Source organism: Thrips palmi, unplaced genomic scaffold, assembly GCF_012932325.1.
Source record: "Thrips palmi isolate BJ-2018 unplaced genomic scaffold, TpBJ-2018v1 HiC_scaffold_4, whole genome shotgun sequence".
In the NCBI taxonomy this organism is placed as follows: Eukaryota; Metazoa; Arthropoda; class Insecta; order Thysanoptera; family Thripidae; genus Thrips; species Thrips palmi.
This window is the reverse complement of record NW_023144631.1, coordinates 7,871,221-7,895,191: the sequence shown is the minus strand read 5'-3', so window position 1 is coordinate 7,895,191 and position 23,971 is coordinate 7,871,221. Positions and strand designations below refer to the sequence as shown.

Genomic DNA, 23,971 nt, shown 5'->3' with positions numbered 1-23,971 from the left:
GCTCCACTGACCACAGCGGGCCGAAGGCAGAGCGCAGCCCATCGGCCGTAAAAACGTCGCGGCGCGTCCACGCACAAAGCGCACGCACCAAGCGCACGCACCAAGTGCACGCGGCACTCACTTTACGTAAGTAAGCGAGAAGGCTGTGCAAGACGCGTACTTTTTTCCCGCCCTTTTTTTGGGCGCGCCAATTGCGCGCGTGGCTCCACGAAGACGGAGAGGGCCTTTCGGGCGGGGCGCGGCGCCGCGGCGTAAGCGATCACCTTAGCGGACAAAGTGGCGTGCACGCCGCAGCCGCCCCGCCCCGCCGCCAGCTGGAGGCTCGAGGCTTGACGCAACACCGCCGCGTCGCCACGCCACGCCGCTATCCGCCAATCGATAACCGTGCTTTATGACTCGCAGGTGGTACCCCGCGGTGCTCCCCGCGTGGGCGGGGCGCGGCGTGGCGTGGTGCCCGCCGGGGTCCTAGGTCAGCGCCGCTTTCATTGTCAGCCAGGCAACACCAGGCAATGAGGGGGAAAAGTTGCCCCGTTTGGGAGGGGAGCGACCGGGAGACCCGGAGCGACCCGGGCCTACCCGGCCAGCACGGCCGACACGGGGATATCGTGATAAATGGCGCGAAAGGCGACGCAGCAACAGGGGATTCGAACCTCCGCGCCCCGCACCTGCCAATACGGATTGGCCTTGCCCAATAATTGAGTCGCTATTGGCCGTAATGGCGAAGGCGGGCAGGCAGGGCTGGCTGGCAGGCAGGGCGGGCGGGCAGGGCAGGGCGGCAGGGCGGGCAGGCAGCATAGGGCGCTCGCACGCACGCCAGCACACGATTAGCATGGCCAGCGTGGCCGGCATCGGGCAGTCAGATGCTAACGCAGTAACGGTAAGGAACCCAGCCGAGCGTAGTGTGTAACAGGACCACCGAGCCCAGAGCAGGCCGTGCAGGCCGTGCAGCTCGCCCGGCACAACAAGGCCCCACGCAGCAACACGCCCGCGAGGCCGGCCAGGCCGTCGGGTGTCGATGGTCGTCGAGAAGCAGGATACACGATCACTGGAGGGTCCTGGACGGGGTTGTCCAGGAACAGACACGGGGCACTGAACACGAGGCGCGCGCACACTCACAAACACACAAACACACACGGACACGGATCACTGCACTTGCACTTTTCTGTCGTCTCCCACTCGGGGCCACCACAACGACACCCACCTTCCCCAGCAAGAAGTTGGCGCCCCCGGCCGACGAGGGGCGGCGGCCACCGCTGCCTGACGCGCCGCCCCCGGTGCCGCCCCCAGGCCCCGCGCCGGGCCCGTGCGCCGTGCCGCTCGCGACGGACGACTTTCGCGACGCGAACATCCCCACTTAGCGGCGGGACGCGAGCATGGCGAGCATGGCCACGGCGGCACCGAACTCGACCGCGACGACGGCGTCGCCGTCCGCCCACGCCGAGGAGGAAGCCAAGCCGACCGGTCGGGCAGGGCAGCCCGTCGACAATGAGCAAATCGGCCGACCGGCCGCGCCGCCCCGCGCCCCGCCACGGCCCCACCACGGCGCGCCGGCGGGCCCACAACAATATTCCAGCCGGTGGGGCGGTGGGGGCCGGCCGCCGCCTCGCTGCACCTCGACGTAGTGCCGTGCGGCTACGCCTAGGCCAGGCTGCGCCGGGCTGCGCCGGGCTGCGCCGCGCGCGGGGCATGACATTCACAATGGCCGTTACAAGGGTCCACGCCACCACACAACACGCCGCCAGCCGCCAGGCAGCGTCGCGACGCCGACGCCCCACCGCGACGCGCGCCCTCCCCTCCAGCAGCCCGCGCCCCGCACCGCCCCGCCACCCGCAGAGAAAGTGTTTCCTTCTCTTCTCCTCCGTGCTCCTCCTCTCCTTCCTCTCCCCTTTTACCGTCTCCGCCGCGTACCCATTCCACTGGTTCGCCTGACGCGCGCTGGCCGGGCTGGACGACGAACCCGCGGGCCGGATAGATTACGCCAGCCCTCCGCGATTTGGCCTTCGCGCTGCTTCGCGCCCCGCCCAGCCTCGGCGTTCGGCGGCCCTGCCCGGCCCTGCCCCCGCCCCCGCCTCCGCGCTGCATCGGCTTGGCGCGCTGCGCCCCGCGGCCCCACGGCCCCGCGGCTGGGGATCGCTGGTCGCCCGGAGAGGCGTCTTGCATTACAGGAAATGGACGCCAGCCGTTCACAACAAGGACAATAATGGCAACCGCGACCGCAAAAAAAGATAAAGAAATCGTTTTTCTCGATAGTGTAGCTAGGTCCAATGATCTGTTCCTAAATGGGACAACAGCACGCGCCCCGCGACTCCACTGGCCGGTCGGTGGCCATCCCAGGAACTAAACCAACACTGCTCCCACTCAGGACAGCACTCTGCTTCTTCATTCACTGGCGTCAAACAAAGCGTCATTGTGCTCCTGTATCGAGCGTCAACTTCCCGTGGCGCCCCGGACCCGGCCGGCCGGCCAGTGGCGGTGCAGCGCGCGGCGCGCAGCCTGGCCGCAGCCTTACACAAGACATTATGGTCACTAGTGTGGGCCGGCCGGCCTGCCTGCCTGATGGGCGCGCGGCCCGCCGCAGCCCCGGAAGCGTGGCGGTGTGGCGGTGCGGGGCGTGGCCGCCACGACGGGATGGGCGACCGACGTCCACGTGCACAATGCGTGCAAAGCGGCGCGAAGCACGCCGAAGGAAGCCGGTCATTGAGGCCAGGACGCGCAGTTGCAGGCACCCACGGACCGCGGTTCGAGTCCCGGTGGCGGCACCGCGGGCATGCCCCGGTCGTCGACGACGGCCTCGGCGAGGAGTCCTGGGCTTGAGACTCAAGACGCCCTTTCATTAAGCCCCGGCGCGATCCTGGACCCACGCGGCCAACTGCCGAGCATCGGCCGGCACGGCGTTGAGGGGCTTAAGCGGCTTCAGAGCTTGACCCATTGTGCGCGTGTTCGGTTTTGCTTTCCGTGGGCTGCTTACAATAGCCGCTCGCTCCAACCTCCGGTCAGGTCAGCCAGCCTCCAGCCAGCCTCCAGCCAGACGCCGACGTGGCTGTCCCCACCAGTTTGCAAACTGCACCCGCGGCTGGCCGTTCGGCGGTTCATTACACGCGCGAACTGTCCGGACACCCGACACGCGGCACACTGTACCGCGGTACGGAGGAGTTGGAGGGGGCATCAAGATAGCGACGCGGACCGATGCGGCGCGCCCATTGCCTAACGACTGCCTGCCGTGCCTGCCGTGCCTGCCGTGCTGCTGGGGGGCCGGTGCGTGATAACCCCTTGACGGCGACCTGGGCCAACCTGAGCGCTGCGGGCGGGGAAACGTGGCGGCGGCCGCGACGACGGCAAAGGCAAACGTGCCGCGCCGCCCGGGTCGGCAGGGCCCGCCCAATCAATAAAGAGACCCGATTTACATCACGGCGGCAGGTGGCCGCGCCCACTCACTCCTCGCCCACTTCCTTGCGCGCCAAAATCAGAACCATTTTCGCGGAAAAAGAATTGTAACAAAGAAAGGTACGGGAACAAAGCTGGAATCCTTCCGGCCCGTTGAGCCCGTCACGAGCAGCTCGCGGCCAAGCGCGCGGCCGACCGCGGACCCGCCCGCCCCATTCGGTTTGTCAACGCTGATTGGTCGGTATTGTCTCGGCAGCGCCGCGGCCCGTGGCGGTCGTGATCCGATACAAGCACAACAACGGACTAGAGTCCCACAGTGCCGCAGCGAGGCGGCGAGGCCTGCCCGCTGTCCGCGGCCTCGCTGCCCACCAATCCACCGATCACCGGCCGCCGCGGCCACGCGGAACGCCACTGGAAAGCTGCCATTCATTTCCCCTATTCAGCGCGAAAAATAAATCTCAGGTGTACATGAGGCACGGTGGTCGTCGGCGGGGAGGTGTTGCGGCCGCGAGGACATGACACACGGCGGCGAGAGTGCCGCCAGCCCGCCGGCCGACGGCAAGGGGAGGGGAAGGGGCGTAGAGAAGGAAGAAAAGTTAAAGCAGCGCGCCGCCGGGGTTTATAACGCCGATGCGTGATGCGTGCGCCGCGAGCGCGGCACGGCACGCGACCGTCACGACAGTGCACGACAGCCGCGGACTCATTCCGAGTCTTTCCTTTCCGTCCCGCGGGCCGCGGCGCCGCGGCGATCGGTGACGTCACAATGCGCCGTTCGGCGGGGCGTTCGGGACGGACCGGCACGCCGGCGACGCGGCCTCGGCTCGGGTTCCGTGGGTTCCGTATTCCCAGCCGTTCCATCCATCGACGCGACCCGCGCGGCGTCGGGTGCGGCGTCGGGTGGCTCAGGGCGTCGCGACGCCGCGCCAGGGGGCAGGCGAAGCAGCGGGCGAAACAGGTCAGAGGAACGGCGGGGCGGCGCTGTGACGAAGGAGCGACGGACGGTGCAGCCACCGTGGCACCAGCCGAGCGCAAGGAGCAGCGCGTCACGCCGGGACTTCCCTAATTTTCATCTGCCGCCGCCACTGCCGTAGAATTTGCTCCCGGCCAGAAAAAAAGGCAGAAAACAATCCGGTGCCCGGGGCAGCAACGCGTGGTGCTCACAGTGCAGGAGTCGCCCCGGGGGAAAGGAGTGCACCTCCGGGGCTAATTCATTGCCGACGGGACATTTTCGTTCCGCTTCTGCCCTTGGAGCATTTCTTTCCTCTGCCTCGGAACTCGGAGCATTCCCTCTGCCCAACAACTTGATCGCTCCACGCGGGGTGCTCGTGTCCGCGCTCGGTAACCGAGATAGCGGCCCTCCATGTTCATGAGGACGCTGGAGGTGTCGCGCGGACAGCCAATCACAGCGCGGCGTCTGTCTGTCTGTCTGTCTGTCTGTCTGTCCGCCCGTCCGTCCGCAGCGCCACATACGCGGCGCCGGCAAGCCCCGCCTGGATCCGGGTGCGGACGAGGCGACGCGAGTCCGGTTCCACGACACTCTTCAGGAGGGAGATATCAGAGAGGCCGCCACTGCCAGGCGCCTGCACTGCCAAGACTGCTGCCGTGCACGAAACACGTAACAGGTGTATACCGCCTCGCCTCCGTAATTGGCCCATGGTTTACGGACGACCCCGATTCGATAGCCAATTCGGCCCCGGGCGGGCCGGGCCGATCGCTTTATCGGTGCCGGGGGACGCGACGGCGAGGAGCACGGCGAGCACGGCGAGCAAGGTGAAGGCCGTTCGGCGAGCACCCTGGGGGACGCGCACGAGCGCACCGCCGCGAAGGGAGGGCTCGCCGATACACACACCGCCGCGCCGCACCGCCGGGCCGCCGGGCCCCGCCACCGTCGCGCAATCAAACAACAACAACAGGGCAAACAAGAAGAAACGACGCGCGGAGAACGAAAAAGAAGCACGAACCGCCCTACATTTCACTTCCAACGAAAGACTCGGTGAGCTATTTGCTGGCGGCTCGCGCACTGACAAGTTGCTGCCCCCGATAATGTAGTGCCGGCGTCGTGCGCGTACGGGGCACTCATTCCATTAGCGCGCGGCCAGAGGCAGAGAGGGAGGTGGGGTAAATAACGTGTAAATGTCGCAAGAAAGCGGCCGCGAGGTACATAAAGCGGCGACCGGTGAAATGTCTCAAATGCAGGCTCAGAGCGCTTGACCCCTCCAGTGCCTAGCCGGCCTAGCCTAGCCAGCCCGCTCGCCTCACACATCATTGTCACTCGGCCGCCAGGACGGCCTGGACGCCAGGAGGCAGTGCTGGACAGAAAAGGAATGGCCCCGCGGCGGCTTCCACGTCGAGCGGCACTCTGATTCCGAGAGTCGTTTTCGTCGCTCTGTCTCCCTCGCACTCACGGGGCGTCCCGTATGGGTGCGAGCGAGGCAGAGCGACGAAAACGACTCTCGGAATCAGTCTGCTACAAAGGCGGCGAGGCGAGGCACGGCGCGAGGCGAAGCGAGGCGAGGGGGTTCGAATCGAAATCGCCAACACTGGCGCGCGAGCCCTGCCGCTATCCTTGCATAACAAAGATTGCTATCTTTTGTCGAGTTTAGTTGTTTGCACAGACCCCGTTCGGCGCGGCACAGGTCGGAAAGAGAGGCACGCTTCTTGAAGCGTAGAGAAACATGAAATCCAGGGCTGGGGCTGCTGCTCTGGGGCTGGGCCGTGCTGGCCGTGCTGGCACTGGGCCCCTTGCACCACGCACCGCGCACGTACGGTCACGTGTTCGATTTTAGAGCAGAGATATTATGCAAATGAGGTGGCCAGGCAGCGGGCCCATTCGAGTGTGCGCGCGTACCGCGGTCCTTGATTCGGGGAAAAATGAAAAGGACACTGGCCGGAGACAAGGCCATGGGGGCTTCGAGCGCGGTCGCGGGGTTACAGTGGCGCGGAGGGCAGACTGGGGAAAGCCTCTTGGCTACAGGGAGGGTCACGAGCAGCTCGCGGTGCTGGCGGTGCTGGCGGCCAGGACCCTGGACTCACCGTTTGGTTGTGCTGGTGGTGGCGCGCCAACGCCTCGACGAAGTCGCACGGGAACAGCCCACTCCTGCCGTTGAGCGAGCCGCACAGCCAGCCTGCGGGGAGGGGAGGGCAGACACACTGTTAGCCTGGCCGTCCTGCTGGCTCGGTTTGCCGGCCGGGGCGCCTTTTCGTTACCTTTCTGCAGGTGCTGGTCGCGGTTGATGAGCCGGATGACGTCACCCTTCCGGAAGCTGAGCAGCGATTGGTCGTGGCTGACGTGGTCCTGCACGCCGCGGACGAACTCCTGTCCGCCCTGGAGAAAGAAAAACAACCGATGTTCAGTAGCGTACACACACCAGTGCACAAACACGCCCAGTAGGGCGGCCGGCGCTTACCTTGCAGGCCTCCAGGATAAACCTATGCAGCATTGTGTGGACTTGGTTGGCACGGTGAGTGTACAGCAGCACGCGACCGCCAGCGGACAGCATGAATTGCACACTGCTAGACTTCGGCATAGTCACCTCGGCAATTTCATCAAAGCTAAACAACGGAGAAACGCCGATTTCAATTATGGTAACTTGAGAAAGGGAGGTGAGATGAACTTAAAAATCAGTTCGGAGCGTCACTCACGTGAATGTGTCGAGGATATGCAGGTAATCATGTGGAACACTTTTTTCTTTTCTTACTAATCTTACTCCAGAATGAGATATGGCAAGGAATTGAACGTCAGGATTTTGATGGCCACCCTGGAACATGAAGGGCAAATGCGATGAGATAAAGCCTCGAAATCATAGTGAAATTAAAATAAATTGCACTTGGTGTCAGAACTGACCGAAACGGGGAATATCCTAGCAAAGTAGACATTCCACTGCTTGGCCATGTCCACCACGTTCTTCTTAATGGTATTTTTATGATGAGCAGACTGCAGGTTGTTCAGTGTGACACCATAGTTATCCAGCATCTAGAAAAATAAAAACAGACAATAAATATCCGATTTGAACAAAAAAGATTTAAAGTTAAGGCAAACTTAGGAGTGATCCCCACCTTCCGCATGCTGGCCCTCTCCTCGCGCCCGATCCTGATGCAGTTGGGGCTGAGGGTGTCCTGCACGATCTGGCAGAAGACGAGGTGCAGCGCCAGGGGCGTGGACAGGGCCTCGTTGGGCGCGAACACCTCCTTCTTGATGTTGAGGCGCCACGGCACGCGGTTGTACGTGAAGTACGCCGCGCTGCTGGGGTTGAACAGCTTGGTCTTGGTGGTCTCCACCGAGCGGTCCAGGTCACGCCGGTCCAGCATGAGCGGGGGGCTCGAGTCCACCGGCTGCAGGAACTCGGACGACTCTTCGACTGGGGTGAAGAAACAATGTTGTTAATCGATTGTCTCTTAACACAGCACTCTTAATGATTTTTGGAGCAATCCGCGTACTTTCAATCCTCTCCATGACGTCGGTGTGGTGCGTGGACACGGAGGCGCGTCGGTGGTCCATGCGGTCCATGCGGCCGGCGGGCGAGCCGCCACGGCCCGGCGAGCTGCCGCGCCCGAACAGGTCCCTCTGTCCGTCTGGCTGCCGCACGGGCTGGATGGGCGGGGGCGGCGACCGGGGCTGCGGGATCCCCGGGGTGTTGCTGTGGACAAAGGGGCAGGGCGCATTTCGGGCATGGCCGGACATTTTAATTACATTTTTTTCCACGCGCCTTTTACACGCTTTTCGCCGCGTACCTTTGGGAGTAGAAGCTGTTGGTGCGGCTGGCCGGCGTGTGGTGGTTGACCTGGGGCTCGGCGTTGTAGTGGGGGATGATGGGCGGGGGCGGCGGCGCCGGCTTCCACCCCGTCATGCTGGCGTTGGCGCTGTGCGAGGCCGCGTTGTTGGGCTTCTCCATGCGCTCCACCTGCTCGCCAAACGCCGGGTTGGTAATGAGATGGGGGTGGGGGACCACGGGCCGTTGGCGCCGTAGGCCATACGGCCGTTCACGTACCTGGCTGCGGACGTTGCTGATGGGCTGCGTGTCCGCTTCCTTGGAAGCACCTCGCTGAACAGCGTCCACGGAGTCCACACTGCCCCAGCGGCCCGCTGCGTCAAGAGGACGGCGTCAGACAACGCAACAACTACTTCATTTCGACAAACACAAAAAAAAAGTTTACTCTTACCAAGCTGCTGCTCCAGCAACAGTTTGCGGTCATCTTGCAGCTTGGAGACTGTGCGCTGCGGCCCGTTGGGCTGCATGTTGTTCAACAGCGACAAAGCTGGCTTCTCAGTCTTGGTGGTGGAACGAAGGCTGTGGTTCGCCGTGACTAACTCCAACTTGCTGCGCATCTCTGAGCTTATTCTTAATTTCCCTACACTGCTAGGACTGCTCGCAGAGTGCAGGTCCAAATTTGACCTGACGATATTGCTTTTATTTTTGTCGGCGATATCTCTTTTGTTACTAAGGTTGCTGGTACTACTACTCTTCCTGGGTGGCTCCAGACTAGTTGGACTGCTGTCCATTTCAAACTCCTCCCATTCTACCCCTTCTCCATTCTCACTTGTATCCTGTAAACATGCAATGATGCCTCCGGGTGAGTAAACTGCTCCACAGTTAGTGACAGCAGGAATACGTAATTACGAAGCACAGGCTTACATGGCTAGACTTCTGTGGTGACACTTTCCGCTGCTGCTGCCGGAGCTTGAAGTGCAGGAAGCTGTCCGCGTTCTCCCCGTTGTCCTGCGGGGGCGGCCACCTCCACTTGCCTATCCTCACCGTCTTGGCTCGGCCGTAGGGGTCCAGGAACGGCCGCACTTCCGACGGGTCCATGTGCTCGGGCGGGGGCGGCATGGGGGGTGGTGGTGGAGGGGGGATGCCCTGGAAAGGGGGCGTTGTGGACAATGTCAGCAACAACACAAACAAATCCCAGCCCAGTTTACCAAATTTAATAAAAGAAAGAATTAATTGAGGCAATAAAGGCATTAGAATTTCAGCTTGCGAAATTGGGGTTGTTGCACAAATGTTTCTCAACCCCCACTGACAGTTTCTAGACCGACAATATCAGTCAACGGGGGTTTTCAGAGACCAAACCATTGAGTCGCTTGAGAACTCAATGCCTACAAGCCATTAAATTAAAAATGAAAAATAAAGCTTGCTAACCCTGCTGTTAGACTGGTTAGAGTCGACTGAACTCTTGCGACTGCGAAGCTCTGAGAGCACACTGGTAAATGCAGTGTGTGGGTTAGATGGGCTTCGAGTGAGGCTGGCCTTGCGAGGGGTGCCGGAGTGCGTTGGGGACTGCGAGCGGTGGACCTGTATCACAGCCAAGCCAATCAATAATCTTTGCAGGCGTGCAGAGCAGAGAGTGGATGCTTTAGTGGCTGTCAAAAACTGCTCAAGTTAGTGACTTCAACAATATTATTAAATGGTTAAAATAAACAAAACTCATGTCAATTTATGCATTTGATTGTAAAGAGAAATAAAGCTTATCTATTACTTCTCACTGCAGAAATAATATTATGAACAACAGCTAAATTGAAAAAACAAACAAACTTATGTACAAAATCTAAGAAAAATGCTAACTACTCTAAACTAAGACTCGAACGTGAAATCTAGCTTTCATGCTCCATTCCGCATGACAACCGCACTCCACTAATGCCATTACAGAATGCCACAATGCAATGTGTTAAGCGCCACTGGCATGCAATGATGGTGCTGACCTGTGCTCTGGTGACGGTTGTGAGCACAGGTTGGATTGGTGTAGATCTTGCTTTGGGTGGCAGTGGTGGTCCAGGGCTTGATATTGAGTTCTGCTGCTTTTCAGTCGACCACAAATCTCCGTTCTCCGGCTCGCGGAAAGATACCTGGTGCAATAAACGTTGAAAAACCAAGCGTTCTACAGGAACTACTATCGAAACCTTAAAAAAGAGCCTAGGGTTAAGCTTTTAAGGTAAAGCTTAGCAGAAGCAACGCAAATCGGCAAAAGCTCTGACATCTATAATTAATGCAGAAAGAGGGTTTTACAAAGCCATAAGAGAGTTAATTAAGAAAAACTACAAAAACTGTTAACAGAATTGAACAAGCTTATAAAATGTATACCTTTAATACCCGCTCCACCTCAGGCTCATGATCAGACTCTACAGAGGACGGTGCCGAAGCTGATGACTCAACAGCAGACTGTTCTTCCGAAGGGCTGGCAGCTTGAGAGGGCGCTAGCGAGGCGGGCTACCAATTCGAAGCGAATGCAAGTGCAAGCATAAAAATAAAGAACAACAATGTTAGGTGCAGTGCGAAGCGTAGTCAAGCGGTAGTTTGTGTTGGTCGCAGGCGCGCTGTGGATTAAAGGGTCAGGTCTACTGGCGAAGCGTTTTGTTTCGACTACGAGCAAGGCAGTGCAGAAGAGGAAGGCCGGGCGAATACTCACGGGAGTCTGGCCGCTGCCGGACTGGCCGGACGCGTTGGGCGAGCTGGCCTGCGTCTGCAGCAGGGTCTGCAGCGCCTGGTTCTGGGCGAGCAGCTGCTGCTGGATCTGGATGTTCTGCGCCATGGCGGACTGCAGGAAGGCCCGCTGCAGGCTCTGCTGGTACGCCACCATGGTGGGGTCAGACATGAGGCTGCTGGGCTGCTGGCCGCTGCCGGAGCCTTGCGGGCTGAACATGGGCATGGCCGGCACCCCGGGCATCATGAGCGGCGGCGGCGAGATCATGCCCGTCATCAAGGGCATCATGGGGGTGGGCGACGTCACGTTGCCGATGGGCGTGAAGCCGAACGCCGCCGTGGACTGGGACTGCGTGGCCGTCTGCTGCACAAGCAACACGTCAGCGTCGTCCTCGAGGCGCACCAAGTGCAGCACAGCGAGCACACCCACCTGTCTGGTCTCGATGCCGCCCAGGCCCTGGCCGCCGCCCTTGATGGCGTTGGCCAGGGTGTCGGCGCGCGTCAGCCGCCGCAGCGACTCGTTGACGAAGATGGGTTGGAACAGGTCGCTGATGTAGTCATCCACGTTCTGCACGGCGCCGTGTCCATGCGCTCCTCGGCTGGCCAGCGTGGAGGGCGTGGACCCCGTGAGGGTGGCCACCTCGTCGTCCGCGTCGCTGTGCCTGCTTTGCGTCGACACGCGGCGCGCCACGGCACCCTGGGGGTGGTGGTCGCCGCCGCCCTTGATGGAGGCGGCTAGGGAGCGGGCGTCCGACAGCTCGTCCAGGTTGCCGTCGAGCACCGGCATGAACAGGTCGTCCAGGAACTGGTCCACGTCGGACGCCTGGGACGGCACGCGCACGCGGCGGACGTGCGACGCTGGAGAAGAAGAAGAAACAAATTAAAAAGACGATTAAGGAGAATAAAACTAAGCGTTGGGATTTGAACCAGCGACTTACCCAGAGAGGGCGCCTCGCTCGTGTCCGAGAGCGCGGACGACTTGGCGCCGTACTCGGACTTCTCCGAGTTGCGGCCCTCGATGTAGGCGCGGCTGGAGTGGCTGCCGGGCGCGGCGCGCTTGCCCGCGTAGTGCGACTTGATGAAGCGCGGGTGGCCGCGGATGTAGCTGCCCTTGTCGTCCTCGCTGCGGCAGGCCTGCGACGCCTGCGACGCCATGTCGGGGTAGTCGAAGTCCAGCAGGTGCGGGTGGCCGACGTGCTGGCCGTGGTGGCCCAGCAGCTCCAGCGCCGGGTCTGGCTTGCTGCTCAGGCTGTACTTGCGGGGCGAGTCGCGGCCGCGCTGGCTCACTGACTCCAGGTTGTCCTCCATCATGGCCTCGGACTTGGTCATGTACTCCTTGTTGCTGACGGCCGAGAGGCGCATGAGAGGCGGCTCGGGCACCACGGCCCCGCCGGGGAGACCGCCGCCGTTGCTCACGCTGGGCGACATGCCCCGCGGCGGCAGCATGGCGGCGTGCGGCATCTTCTCCATCGAGTGGTAGCGGTCGTTGAGGCGGCTCTGCGACAGCCCCAGCGACTCCAGCTTGCGGGGCGGCGCCATCTCCTGCAAAGCGAACACAGTCAACATTCTGAATGGAAAGGAGCGCCTGTCACGAGACAGGGTAGGCCAGCCCGCAAGACAGCCGTGCGCGGCGGGACAGCATCGCCGACCTCGCAGGCGCTACATCGAGGCACTCACCGATTCCAGCAGGTTGTCCAGACTGCGGCTGCGGCCCGGCTTGTCCTCGAAGTAGCGGTCGTTGAGGGCGGACTTGCGCGACAACCCCATCTCCACGGTGTGGTCGCGCGACTGCGAGCGCAGGCGGCCCGGTCCGTTGGACGCGCCGTTGACGGCGGCGTGCTGCTTCTTCTTGCTCTCCACTGGCGGTTCCCGCGACATCTTCCTGGCAGCCTGTGGCAGGAGGAGCACGTCAGTAGCGACAGGTTTGGGTGATGCCTGCACGGCGAACATCTCAGCGGTACTCACGGGCTGCTTGGGGACGGGCGGCTCCGGCGGTGGCACGCCGGGCCTCCTCGTCGGCGACGGCAGTGGCGGCTCGTCGATCTCCACGTCGATGGGCACGGCGACGGGGCCGGCAGGCGTGGCCAGCACCTTGCTGTTGCCCGTGCTGCTGGTCCGCTTGGGGCGGTCGGGCGAGGACAGGAAGCTGTTCCTGCAGGCCGGGAAGGCCGGCGCCAGCTCCATCTCGGCCACCAGGTCCAGCACGTAGTCGTAGCCCGCGCTGTCCTTGACGCCGGGCTCTAGGCCCAGGTCGCTGCCGCTCGTCGCGAGGCTCACGCTCCAGCCGCCGCACTCGGCGATTCCGCGCTCGCGCACCACCAAGGAGGCCAGCTCCTCGCTCGTGGTCCACGCCTCGACGGGCGTCATGCGCTGCTCGCCGTCGGCGAAGTGCACCGGCAGCGCCATGTTGACGCGCTTGCGGTTGGCGCGCCACTCCAGCAGGCAGGGCGGGTAGGTGCGCGCCACGGCGGGGCTGTCGGGCACGCGGTCCTGGCCCTGGCCGCTGGCGCCGTTGGCCGCGCCCACGCGCGCGCACTGCGACTGCAGCAGCTTGCGCTGGCACACGGCCTTGTAGCCGTCCCAGCCGTGGTCCGAGACGTACCTGAGGGCAAGCGCGGTCAAAACACGCCGACCAACCCCCACGCCTTCAAACTCGGAACCAACACTCACTTGAGCAGGAACTTGTAGAGGGTGGGCGAGGGCGGGAAGCAGGACAGGCAGTTTGCCAGCAGCAGCCAGCCGCGCTCGTTGTTAGCATCCTTCTCGTTCTTCCACGTCTGGTTGCACAGCTGGCACAGGATCTCGTCGCGGAGACGCTCGTTGACGATGCCCTGCAAGGCGGAGGGGCGGTTCGCGTCACCGGGCCACTAAGGACACCCCAACAAGGCCACAAACGGCCACACGTTGCCACCCACCTTGTTCACGATGTAGTCACCGAGCGCCACCTCCTTCTTGCCGTTCAGGTTGTTGTCGTTCATGAAGCGCAGGATGAGCTTGAAGATGGCCAGCGAGTCCTGGTAGTCGATGTCCTTGGACTTGGCCAGGAACGGCGTCTTGATGGGCTCCCGCTTCATGCCCCACAGGTGCGACTTGAAGTACACGTTGGTGAACTTGGTGAAGGCGTGGTAGTCGATGTCGTTCGGCAGGAAGTAGCGGTCGGGCCGCGGGGGCACGCCACCCACCACCTTGACCAGGTTGCGCTCCGTGTGCGTGGGCTGCCAGTCTGCGGGCGAGAGAGGTTGGGCGTTTCGCCGTTAAGCACCCAGCGAGGCGCGCATAGCGGCCAAAACAAAAGTAACTACACCCACCATCCAGCTTGCTGAAGATGAAGGCCAGCTCGGCGGGGATCTCCAGGTGGTTGACGCCGGCCACGGCTCTGGACGTGCGCTCCTGCTCGTCGCGCTGGGCCTTGGCCTTAGCGCGCTCGCGGGCCACCTTCTCCACCTCGGACCGCCGCTTCAGCTCCTCCTGCGACGCAGAGACAAGTCATCACAACTGCGTAAGGCTACTTCACCGTGAGGGATCGTGAAGCACTCACCTTGAGCTCCAGGTAGCGCTTGCGCTGCCGCTTGGCGCGGAAGTTGGCCTGCGCGCGGACCACGCCCGTGCGGATCGCGCGGAACTTCTTGCGCGCCGAGTAGCCCTGACGGCGGCCTGCAGCTTGACGGCGCTGCGCTTGCACGCGCGGTACCGCCGCCGCGCCAGGTAGCCGCGCACGTGTCGCTGTGGGCAGAGAGGACGCCGTCAACGCCGCCAACGAGAACTAGAGCACCGCGTACCGCGACCGCCACACCCACCTGCACCATCACGGCGGCGTCCCTCAGGATGTCGGCGCGCTCCTTCTCCAGCCTGCGCTCCAGGTTCTCCCTCATGAAGACCCTGGTGGTGCCCAGCTGGTAGTCGTGGCCGCCCTGGTCCGTCTGGTCCAGGATGGCGCGGCACAGCTCCCGGTAGGGCGCGCCCCTGGGCAGGCTGCAGCCGCGCGGCTGCAGCAGGTAGCGGTAGCGCTCCACGAAGTGGGCGAACTTGAGGCGGATGGGGTAGCCCGTCTTGCGGATGCGGATCGTCTCCAGCATGCCGGTGTAGCGCAGCTGCTCCAGCACGATGGGCATGTCCAGCTTCATGGGGGCCTTGTCGTTGTTGGGCTTGATGCACCGCACGAACCAGGGGTTGCACTTGGTCATGGACTCCAGCAGCTGCTGCAGCGAGTCGTGGAAGCGGGCCGCCACTGTGGGTGTCCGGGGCTTCATGGTCACGAAGCGCCCGTTGGCCTTGTTCAGCGTCTTGGCCGTCTCGTGGTGCGAGCGCACGCTCTGGAACATGCGGCTCAGCATCTGCGGGAGAACAAGCCGGTTAGCACAGCCAAGACAAGGGTGGAGTAAGATGGGAGGCGAAGCGAAGCTCACCGTCACTTTGCTGTTGATGAGCAGCTCCACGACGTCGGGCCGCAGCGTGTCGCGGTTCTTGTCCAGGAAGCCCTCCACGTTGTACCACACCTGGCCGGCGTAGTGCCTCACGCCGAACTCCAGGCTGGACATCCGCGGCCGCGAGTACAGCTCGTCCAGCGCGTGGTTGTAGTGGCACTTCTCCAGGAAGGACAGGTCAGACGCCTTGGGGAAGTTGGACTCGTCGTCCAGCAGGTGCAGGATGCCCACGGGCTTCTTGGCGATCAGGTTGATGACGGGCATGTTGTCCTGGGGGAAGGAAAGAGAGTTACAGTACAGGTAGCACTGCGAAATAATGCAACAGTAAGGCAAGGGATGCTCACATTGTAAGTGATGGTTTGCCAGTCGATCTTGTCGCGGGCGTACTCCTGCTGCTCCAGCTTGAAGATGTGCTTGTTGAAGTAGAACTGCAGGTTCTCGTTGGCGTAGTTGATGCACAGCTGCTCGAAGCTGTTCTCCTTGAAGTCCTCGAAGCCGAAGATGTCGAGGATGGAGATGGCGGCGGTGCGCTTGGTGCCCTTGAACACGATGCTGTTGATGCGCTGCACCAGCCACGAGAAGAGCGCGCTGTACAGCGCCTTGGCGAAGGCGTCCCTCGCGTCCAGGGCCTGGTCGATGCTGAGCGGCGTCAGCAGCCGCTCGTTGCGCGCCTCCGTGGTCTTGGTGGTGAGCGCGCGCTTGATGCCGTCCACGTTGAGCTGCAGCAGGTGGCCCGTCCAGCGGATCTCCGCGTCCGAGCCGATCTCCACGCCCTCCGTGCCGTGCTTCAGCTGCTTGCGGTGGAAGTACACGTTGCCCAGGTGCAGCACTGCAGGACAGAGACGAAGAGTTTCAGGAGGAGCTAACTGAACTGCTACACTCTACCAACGTTTCGACCAACTTTGCGGCAACACTGCTCCTGAACAAAGGCGGGAAATCGCAAAAAGTCACGCCATAGAAAGCCGCTGAGATTACTGCCCCGTTGAAGGAGTATGATTTCCCGGCTTTGATTGGACGCAGTGGCCACCTTAAGTCAGCCACCTTAAGCTTAGTTTTTTTTCTCACCTGACGCCAGGATGCGGAAGATGTTGTCCTGCTCGTCCATGGTGAAGCCCAGCACCTGCATGGCGGAGAGCAGCGACTGGAAGTCCTCGCTGTCGTACTTGCCATCGATCTCGCAGCTGCCGCCCTGGTTGAGGTAGAAGTACTTCTCGGGGGTGAGCAGGCCGTACTTCTGCTTCTGCTCGGCCGACAGCCCCGTCAGCATCTCGTAGAACACGTGGTAGTTGCGCTCGTCCTGCGCCTGCGTCACGATGCGCGACTTCTCCAGCAGGTACTCGGTCACCTTGGCGCCGATGATCACTCCCCTGGAACGGAGAGCAAAATTAAAAACTCAATGACCGCGAGCCGCTTGTCCCCCACCACCCTCACCACCGCTCGGACCCGGTCACTCACTCTTTGAAGTGCACCTCGAGGTATTTCCCGAAGCGAGACGAGTTGTCGTTGCGGACGGTCTTGGCGTTGCCGAAGCTCTCGAGCAGCGGCGACGCCTCCAGGATCTGCTCCGTGATGAGGTTGGACGGGGACTTGTTGACGGCGGCCAGGTACTGCATCACCAGCTTGGTGGACTCGGTCTTGCCCGAGCCGGACTCGCCCGAGATGACCACCACCTGGTTCTGCCGCTCACCCTCCTTGCTCAGGTGGGCGTACGCCGACGAGCCGATGGCGAACAGGTGGCTGCAAGAAAATGACGCGTCAACTGCTTGTGTTTTTTTTTCTTTCGAGTAAATCAACCCTCGACTCCTGTACACATCCAAAAGATAGGCCAGCAAACGCTTTTTACACGCTCCGCGACAAGATCGTAAAGCCAACGCATAAAAAACTTACGGTGGTAGCGTGCCAAGAATCTGCCCCTCGTATTTCTTGACCATGTCCAGGCCGTAGATGTCGGACATTTTGTAAGGGTTGACCGCCACCAGGATGCTGCCGGTGTACGTCTGGGCAGAGAAACGCAGTTACAAGATTAGCCTGCCAAACAGGGCGAAAACGAACACAGGAGAAGGCAAACGCTTACGTATATCAACTCTCGGTCGTATCTTATTTTCAGGTTCCATAGTAGTGAGGCCTCGTTCAGATCTCTGCAAAGACGAACACAGCGTTAGTACCGGTCTGGCAGTGTGACGGGGCGGGGCGGGCCGCCACCCCGCGGCGTGCTGGCGTGCTGGCGCTACTCACGAGAGCTGGATCATGTCCTCCACGCCCTGCTGCCCCAGGTCCTGCCGCCGGCGCACTCCCGCCAACGACGTCAGGGTGAAAACTTGGGGCTGGAACAGACAGGGAAGCTGCTTTTATTTTCCTGGACAACAAGACGTGAAGCTTGGCGGCGCTCGGCGCGGCGGGCCAGGCGGTTTAGCGTCGGCATTCCTGTCGCCTCTGGGGCGCCGCGTCGCCGCGTCGTGGGAAAGGGCGCTCTTGGCGAGGCCGCGCGGCCGGCGCGGAGGACGCGATGGCGGCCACGGTGCACGACGGCGAGGTGCCAACGCCACCGCGGCGCACCGCGGCCATGGCAGTGCGTGGGCCGAGGGCAGAGGGCCTGGCCGAGGGCCCGGGGGGAAAGCGGACGGCATCGACGTGAAAGGCGTGCCGATGGCGCTCTGCTCTACGGATCGCGTTGCTGCGTGGCACTGCGTGGTGCCTGCACTCGCGCCTGCAGCTGGGTGGCCGCGCACCACGGAGCAGCGCCGGCCAACCGGGGCCACGCACAGGGACCCGAGAGTGTCCCCAGCCGGTCCGGGCCGGCCAGCGAGGCAGCGAGGCAGCGCGCACGGAGCGGGGCAACACATCGAGCACTAAACAAGCGGGGAAATGGGCCAAATGAAAGGTTACACGCGTAATGAATCCCAGTAGTGCGTTCCCCGGGCGGCCAGGCCCGGCCCAGGCACGGCCAGCCCGGTGGGCAATCTCAATCACATCTCTCTTTCTCTCCCTCTCCCTCTCTCTCTCTCTCTCTCCTTCCCCCTGCGCACGCTACGCACTCGGTCCGGCCGAGTCGGCCCGACAGTCCCTGCTGAATTTGCTCCAATTAGCACGACGCCACGCCGCGCCACCGCGTAACGGGTGCCGGTGCGATGCACACGCACACACACAAACACACGCGCACAAACACACGCGCACAAACACACGCAGGAGAGCCAAAAGCAGCCCTGCCGCTGGGAAGGCCGCGGCCGCGCGGCTCAGAATATCAGGAAACGGCTCAATTTGGAGTGAAGCCTGAAGAAGTGGACAGGGCGGTGACTAGTCCGCCGCGATATCGATGCAGAAAGTGAAGAAAAAAAACCTCAACAGCAATTTCTCGCCAAGAAAAAAAAATTACAACGTCCGTCTCTGGTTTTATAAGCGTGAAAAAAAAATAGAAAAAAAGGCGGGTGATTAAACTGGCCGTTGAATCTTAAACGAGCAGACGAATAGTGAACTCTTTGAAAAGAGATCGCGGAAAATGACGTGTTTTCACCCGTTTATGAAGTCGTTTTTAATCGACGCTCATCGACTGTCCAACCGGGCGACTCTGAGGAAGAAAAAAAAAGTTGGAGCAGGTCCTCAGCAGCCATCGTGTGGCGTGGCCAAAGGCCCGCGGGGCTCTAGCCCGGGGCGATGCGGCGATGCGGTGACCGCGGCGCGCGCCCTTCGCAGCGCATCGCGCTTTGCAGCCTTGATCCCATTCATCAGGGCTGCCATCCAACACTAATTACCGAGGACGAGGCTCTCTCCGAGTCAAAATCGGAACGGGCCCTGCTACGCCCTGCTACGCCACGCCATGCCACGCCATGCCACGCCATGCATGCGAGTGGGACCGCGGCCAAGTCCCTGCAGGTTCCAGGCTCCAGGTTCCAGGCCGGGCCGGGCCGCGGGCCGCAGGGGAGTGGGAGCGGCGACCGACCTGCCAGCTAGTTTTAGCCTCACTCGTTGTGGTAATCCCCATTTTCAGTCCCTTTATCGCGGTAAAAAGAAATGGCGATAAAAAGCCGAGCTTTTTGACGTGTTATTCCCGACCGCCCATTCATAAAACTGTTGGCAGTGAAACGCGACGAGGATCTTGCTTTCCGCGCCATCATCGCCACGCCGAGTATTGCCTCCAGCGAGTGGCTCCGGGCCCGGCGCCTCCAGGCCCAGCGCCTAGCGCCTGGAGCGACAGGTCCGTTATTGGCCTGGCGGGGCGGGGCGGGGCGGGGGCTCCATGCTACACGACAGTAGTATGACGGTGCGAGTGTGCAAGGCGTACAGTGTACAGCACGGCATCAATCACCACCTCGAGTAGAGTTGCCACTCGTCCGGAGCGGTGCGGCCTCCTCGCCCGCCGCTCCAGCCCGCGGGGGAAAAAAGGCCGGCACGCCGCGCCGCCGCGCCGCCATTCGGACATGCAGCAGCATCAGCAGCAGCCGTCACCCGCAGAGACAACGAGACGACGGCACTCCAGAACAACAAAAAACGGAACGCACCGCGCGTCACTCTCGTTGTGCAACGCCACGCCGCGCGCCACGCAACTTCCGGGGTCGAACGACGCCACCGGCAGAGTCCACACCCAGAGCTCGGCAAAAAGCGATTCCATACGTCAGTTTTTACCCCCGCCCCCACCCCTTCCTCTCCGCGGCCCGCGGTGCGCGCCGTGCCCCCGTTTTTATTCCCGAGCGGCTCGCGTCTCGTTCATGAAGGGCAGCAGGCAGCAGGGATGCGGGCCGGGCCGGCCGGGCCCGGAAAGTCGTCCACAAGTACGTGCGGAAGTCGATGGGCCCGCTCACACACTCACTCACACTCACACACTCATGCGCGGAGCACGCGGCCCGGTCTCCTTTTTCTCGGCGCGTCTTCGGTCCGTCTGCCTGTCTGTCCGTCCGTCCGTCCGTCCGTCCGCCAGAGCGCGTCCGCGGCGGACTGGACTGGAATGCACGCCTTCTCGTCGCGGTGCTCGCGGGGCGGGGCGCTCCGCCGCCATCCACCGCCAGATTTTCGCTGCAGTTGGGTGCCCCGGCCAAACCATCGCTGTGTCTCTCCCGCGCTCCTGCGCAACCCCCCACGAGTCCGAGGGAGACAACACAATCTGGTTTGAGCCTTGCAGCCTCGCCGCGTGACAGTCGGCACTGGGGCAAGCGCGGCGGCAGCACCGGTGCGGCTGCCGAGTCCGACATCTGCTTGGCAGGGGCCTCGTTCACCCGCGGCGTGATGCAGTGCGCGCCGCCCCCGCCGCCCCCGGTGCCCGTGACCCGGGCCAGCGACTTGATTCCTTATGGGCGGCGGGGCGCGGCCTTGGCGGGCCGCCAGGTAGCGCGGGCCGATTCCGCACAGTGTGTTGTCGCTCCGTCTCTCTCGCACCCTTGCGGAACGCCTGGTGTGTGCGAGAGAGACAGGACGATGGAGATAGCGTTCGGGAGCAGCCTGCAGGTTGCAGCCCCAGCCCCCCGGCTAGCCTCGCTGCCAGCAGTCCTGGCGGGCTGGGCCGGCCCTGCTGGCCGGGGCTGGGACGGACGGCGGCCTTGACAATCAGCACACGGGGCTGGCGGCTGGAGCGGCTGGCGGTGGCGGGCGGGTCGGAATGCGTCGCGCTGTCGCGCTTGTCGCCACGTCCCGCCCGTCGCGCGTCCGTCCCGCACGAACGTTCCAAATGGGCTGTCGCGACTGTCGCGAGCACAAAGCGGAAACGGCGCCGAGCCGATACGCATTCAAACGGCGGGGCGGCGGGGCAAATACAAAAGCAAAACACGGCGATCAGGGACACAAAAGGCTGCCAATCAGCCCCGCCCCGGGCGGCTTGGCGCGGTGGCGGCGCGGTGGCACGGAGTGGCGTGCTGCGGCGAGGCCCTCGGCGTGCCGTCGGCGTGCCGTCGGCGTGCATGGCGGCATCATCGGGGAACCCTTTCACTGCGCGCCGCGCGCCGCCGGCTGCCCGGAATAGGACTTTCCATTTCCGCTGCAACTTTGTCTCTGACCCCGCAGCCCGCCCCGCCCCGCCCCGCCGAGTGGAGCCGAAAAGCCGCAGCCATCCGGGGGGCCGAGCCGAAGCCGAGCCGAAGCCGAGCCGAAGCCGAGCCGAAGGCGCAAGGACGCGGCGAGACCCTTCGGCCCTTCGATTGCGGTTCGGTTCGGATTCGACTTGGCGGATCGGCGAGGCGGGCGCCGCCAACCGGTCGGCAGGCCGCCGCGTTCGCTTTTATAATCTCCCGGGCCGTAACTCAGAGCCCCGCGCGGCGCAGCTCGGCGCAGCGCGGCGCGTGGCGGAGAAACCCGAAGCGACGAGGCGACGACTTCCCCTCAGCTTCCAGCGAGTGCGTCGTGGAGGCCCGGCCGGCCCAGCCCACGCACGCCGCGAGAACAGTTTCGCCCGGGGACGGCGACGACGCCGTGCTACACTGCTACACGGCGCGGCAGCGCGGCTACTACCCGGTACCCCGTTTTATCGCCAAATCAATCTCGTTGACTTTCGAGCCACTTTACTCTCCCAAACGGAAATAGTTGCACGCGGACTCGTGCTGCCTGTTACACTACGCCCAGTCCAGCAGTCTGGCGGGCTGGAGATGGCGCGGTGATCGGACCGGCCCGCACCGCCGGCCACTCCAAGCACAATCTGATGTGGGCGACTCGCGTGATGACGGTTGCTCGCATTCCCGCCGCGTCGACGACGTCGCCTGAGCAGGAAAACGCCCGGGTGGCGGCACCCACACCCCGCCGTCCGCGCTGCGTTATCCGCGAAATAAACCCGCCTCCGACCACACAGCGGCCGGCCGGCGGGGCGAATAAACTCGCTAGGCCTCGAAGCTGCAGGCGCGAGGCGTGTAAGCCCGGTAGGCCATACGCGCCGCGACGCCGCAGCCCCGCAGGACCCTGGCGCCGAGGCGGCGAGGGCGAGTAAAGTGCGTTCGCGTCGTAAATCGCCGCTACACCGCTTCGTTGAGGCGACACCCCGCGCCGGCCGCGCCCCGCCAGCCGCGCGCTGCAGCGAGGTGCCAAGGAAAGGCGGCCGCTACGCGAGTCACTAGCACCGCGACGAGGGCCCAGTCCTCGTTGCTCGGACGTGTCCCGCAAAATTCGGACGGGAGACCGACGGCCCATCATCGTCCCTGTCTAGGCGGTGGGCCGAGCCGGACCGCCCGTTGAGAACACTGGTGATCGGACCGGCCCGCACCGCCGGCCACTCCAAGCACAATCTGATGTGGGCGACTCGCGTGATGACGGGTTGCTTCGCATTTCACCGCCGCGTCGACGACGTCGCCGTCGGAGAAAACGCCCCTCGGTGGCGGCCACCCACACCCCGCCGGTCCGCGCTGCGTTTTATTCCCCGAAATAAACCGCCGCCTCCGCCAATCACAGCGGCCGGCCGGCGGGGCGAATAAACTCTGCTAGGCCTCGAAGCTGCAGGCCGTCGAGGCCGTGTAAGCCTCCGGGTAGGCCAATTACGCGCCGCGACGCCCCGCGACGCCCCGCCGGGGACGCCTGGACGCCGAGGCGGCCGAGGGGCGAGTAAAGTGCGTTCGCGTCGTAAACTTCCGCCGCTACACCGCTTCGTTAGAGGCGACACCCCGCGCCGCGCCGCGCCCAGCCCAGCCCAGCGCGCTGCCAGCGAGGGGTGCCAAAGGAAAGGCGGCCCGCTACGCGAGTCTCACTAGCACCGCGACGAGGGCCTGCTCCACGCTAATCCTCGTTTATTTGGGACTCCGGTACGTCATCACCGTCATCGGCGTGATGTGTCTGCTATGAGAGCCCGGTTGCGATCGGCGGGCCCCGTGCGGCCAGGCAGTCCCGCCACGCAGCGCCACACGGCGGGCTGGCCTGCAGCCGGGCGGCCGGAGCGGAGCGGCCGAGCAGCCGGATGATGGAACGATCAACAACACGCACCGTGCAAACCCGGCGCAGCGCGCGGCGCAGGCCAATATCATTGCCCCAGTGTCAATACCGGCGGAGCACGGCACGGCGCGGCGTTTAGCGAAGCGAGTGCCGTTTGCGGCTTTTGCGTATACGATAGCCGCGGTGCGGGCTGGCGGGCTGGCGCTGCAGCGGGCCGCAATCCGCCAATCACCCCGCTAACGGACGCGTTCTGGCACGGCCGGGGCTGGGCCAGGGCAGCGTCAGGGCACGGCCAAGAGAAAGCAAAGTGTTTACTTTCAATCGGCAGTGCCTTTGCGCCACGCGCGGAGGGGCCCCGCCAGGCAGGCAGGCAGGCGTGTGTTAGTCGGGTAGCAATCTCCTATGTGGCCGCGGGCGGGGCGGGGCTGGACGGCGCACTGCGCCCCCACCCCACCCCACCCCGACCGTGATCGGAACATCGGAGCGGATGTTGGGCCGCAGCGCGTGTCCTCAACGTTCGCAGGGCTAATGGAGAGGGCAGCCTCCTCCCTCGACGCAGAGCTTAATGGCCCTTTCAGCCCTTCTTCCCGTCTCCCCCTGAAGGTCCTGGTGTACCAGTGTACGTACACACGACGTGACGTGGCGCAGCAGCGCTCGGATGCAGATCTCGCTGAGCGGCGGCACGGCGCCCTGGCAGGCCCATGCCCAGGCCGCGCGGTGGGGGTTCATGGAGTTGTCGCGCGGCCGGCGGTGGCTCTGCCGCCGGAACACCTGCGCGCTCTTGCCGCCCTTGCGCGGCACGGGCTGCGGCGCGGGGGCGGGCGGCGGCGACGCCCGGCTGCTCTGCAGGGACAGGTCCAGCGGCTGCGCCGCGTCCACTTGCTGGTCCAGGACGCTGACGGACTGCATGGACCT

General features: G+C 63.4%; 1 protein-coding gene across 1 annotated transcript in view; it reads right to left on the bottom strand.

Moving 5' to 3' along the window:
* The window catches only part of LOC117649579 (unconventional myosin-XV), a 103,522-nt gene that overhangs the window by 31,689 nt on the left and 47,862 nt on the right, over positions 1–23,971 (bottom strand). Inside the window, 32 exon segments of the mRNA XM_034392466.1 lie at positions 6,418–6,509; positions 6,592–6,709; positions 6,792–6,936; positions 7,027–7,142; positions 7,229–7,357; positions 7,441–7,742; positions 7,822–8,021; positions 8,116–8,285; positions 8,373–8,467; positions 8,545–8,929; positions 9,018–9,239; positions 9,522–9,674; positions 10,082–10,225; positions 10,461–10,586; positions 10,786–11,163; positions 11,230–11,657; positions 11,738–12,341; positions 12,477–12,689; positions 12,765–13,401; positions 13,470–13,630; positions 13,715–14,022; positions 14,108–14,267; positions 14,338–14,447; positions 14,450–14,522; positions 14,597–15,133; positions 15,206–15,493; positions 15,568–16,052; positions 16,289–16,590; positions 16,679–16,960; positions 17,111–17,220; positions 17,298–17,361; positions 17,459–17,547. Of these exon segments, the coding sequence (XP_034248357.1) occupies positions 6,418–6,509; positions 6,592–6,709; positions 6,792–6,936; positions 7,027–7,142; positions 7,229–7,357; positions 7,441–7,742; positions 7,822–8,021; positions 8,116–8,285; positions 8,373–8,467; positions 8,545–8,929; positions 9,018–9,239; positions 9,522–9,674; positions 10,082–10,225; positions 10,461–10,586; positions 10,786–11,163; positions 11,230–11,657; positions 11,738–12,341; positions 12,477–12,689; positions 12,765–13,401; positions 13,470–13,630; positions 13,715–14,022; positions 14,108–14,267; positions 14,338–14,447; positions 14,450–14,522; positions 14,597–15,133; positions 15,206–15,493; positions 15,568–16,052; positions 16,289–16,590; positions 16,679–16,960; positions 17,111–17,220; positions 17,298–17,361; positions 17,459–17,547 (7,626 nt within the window).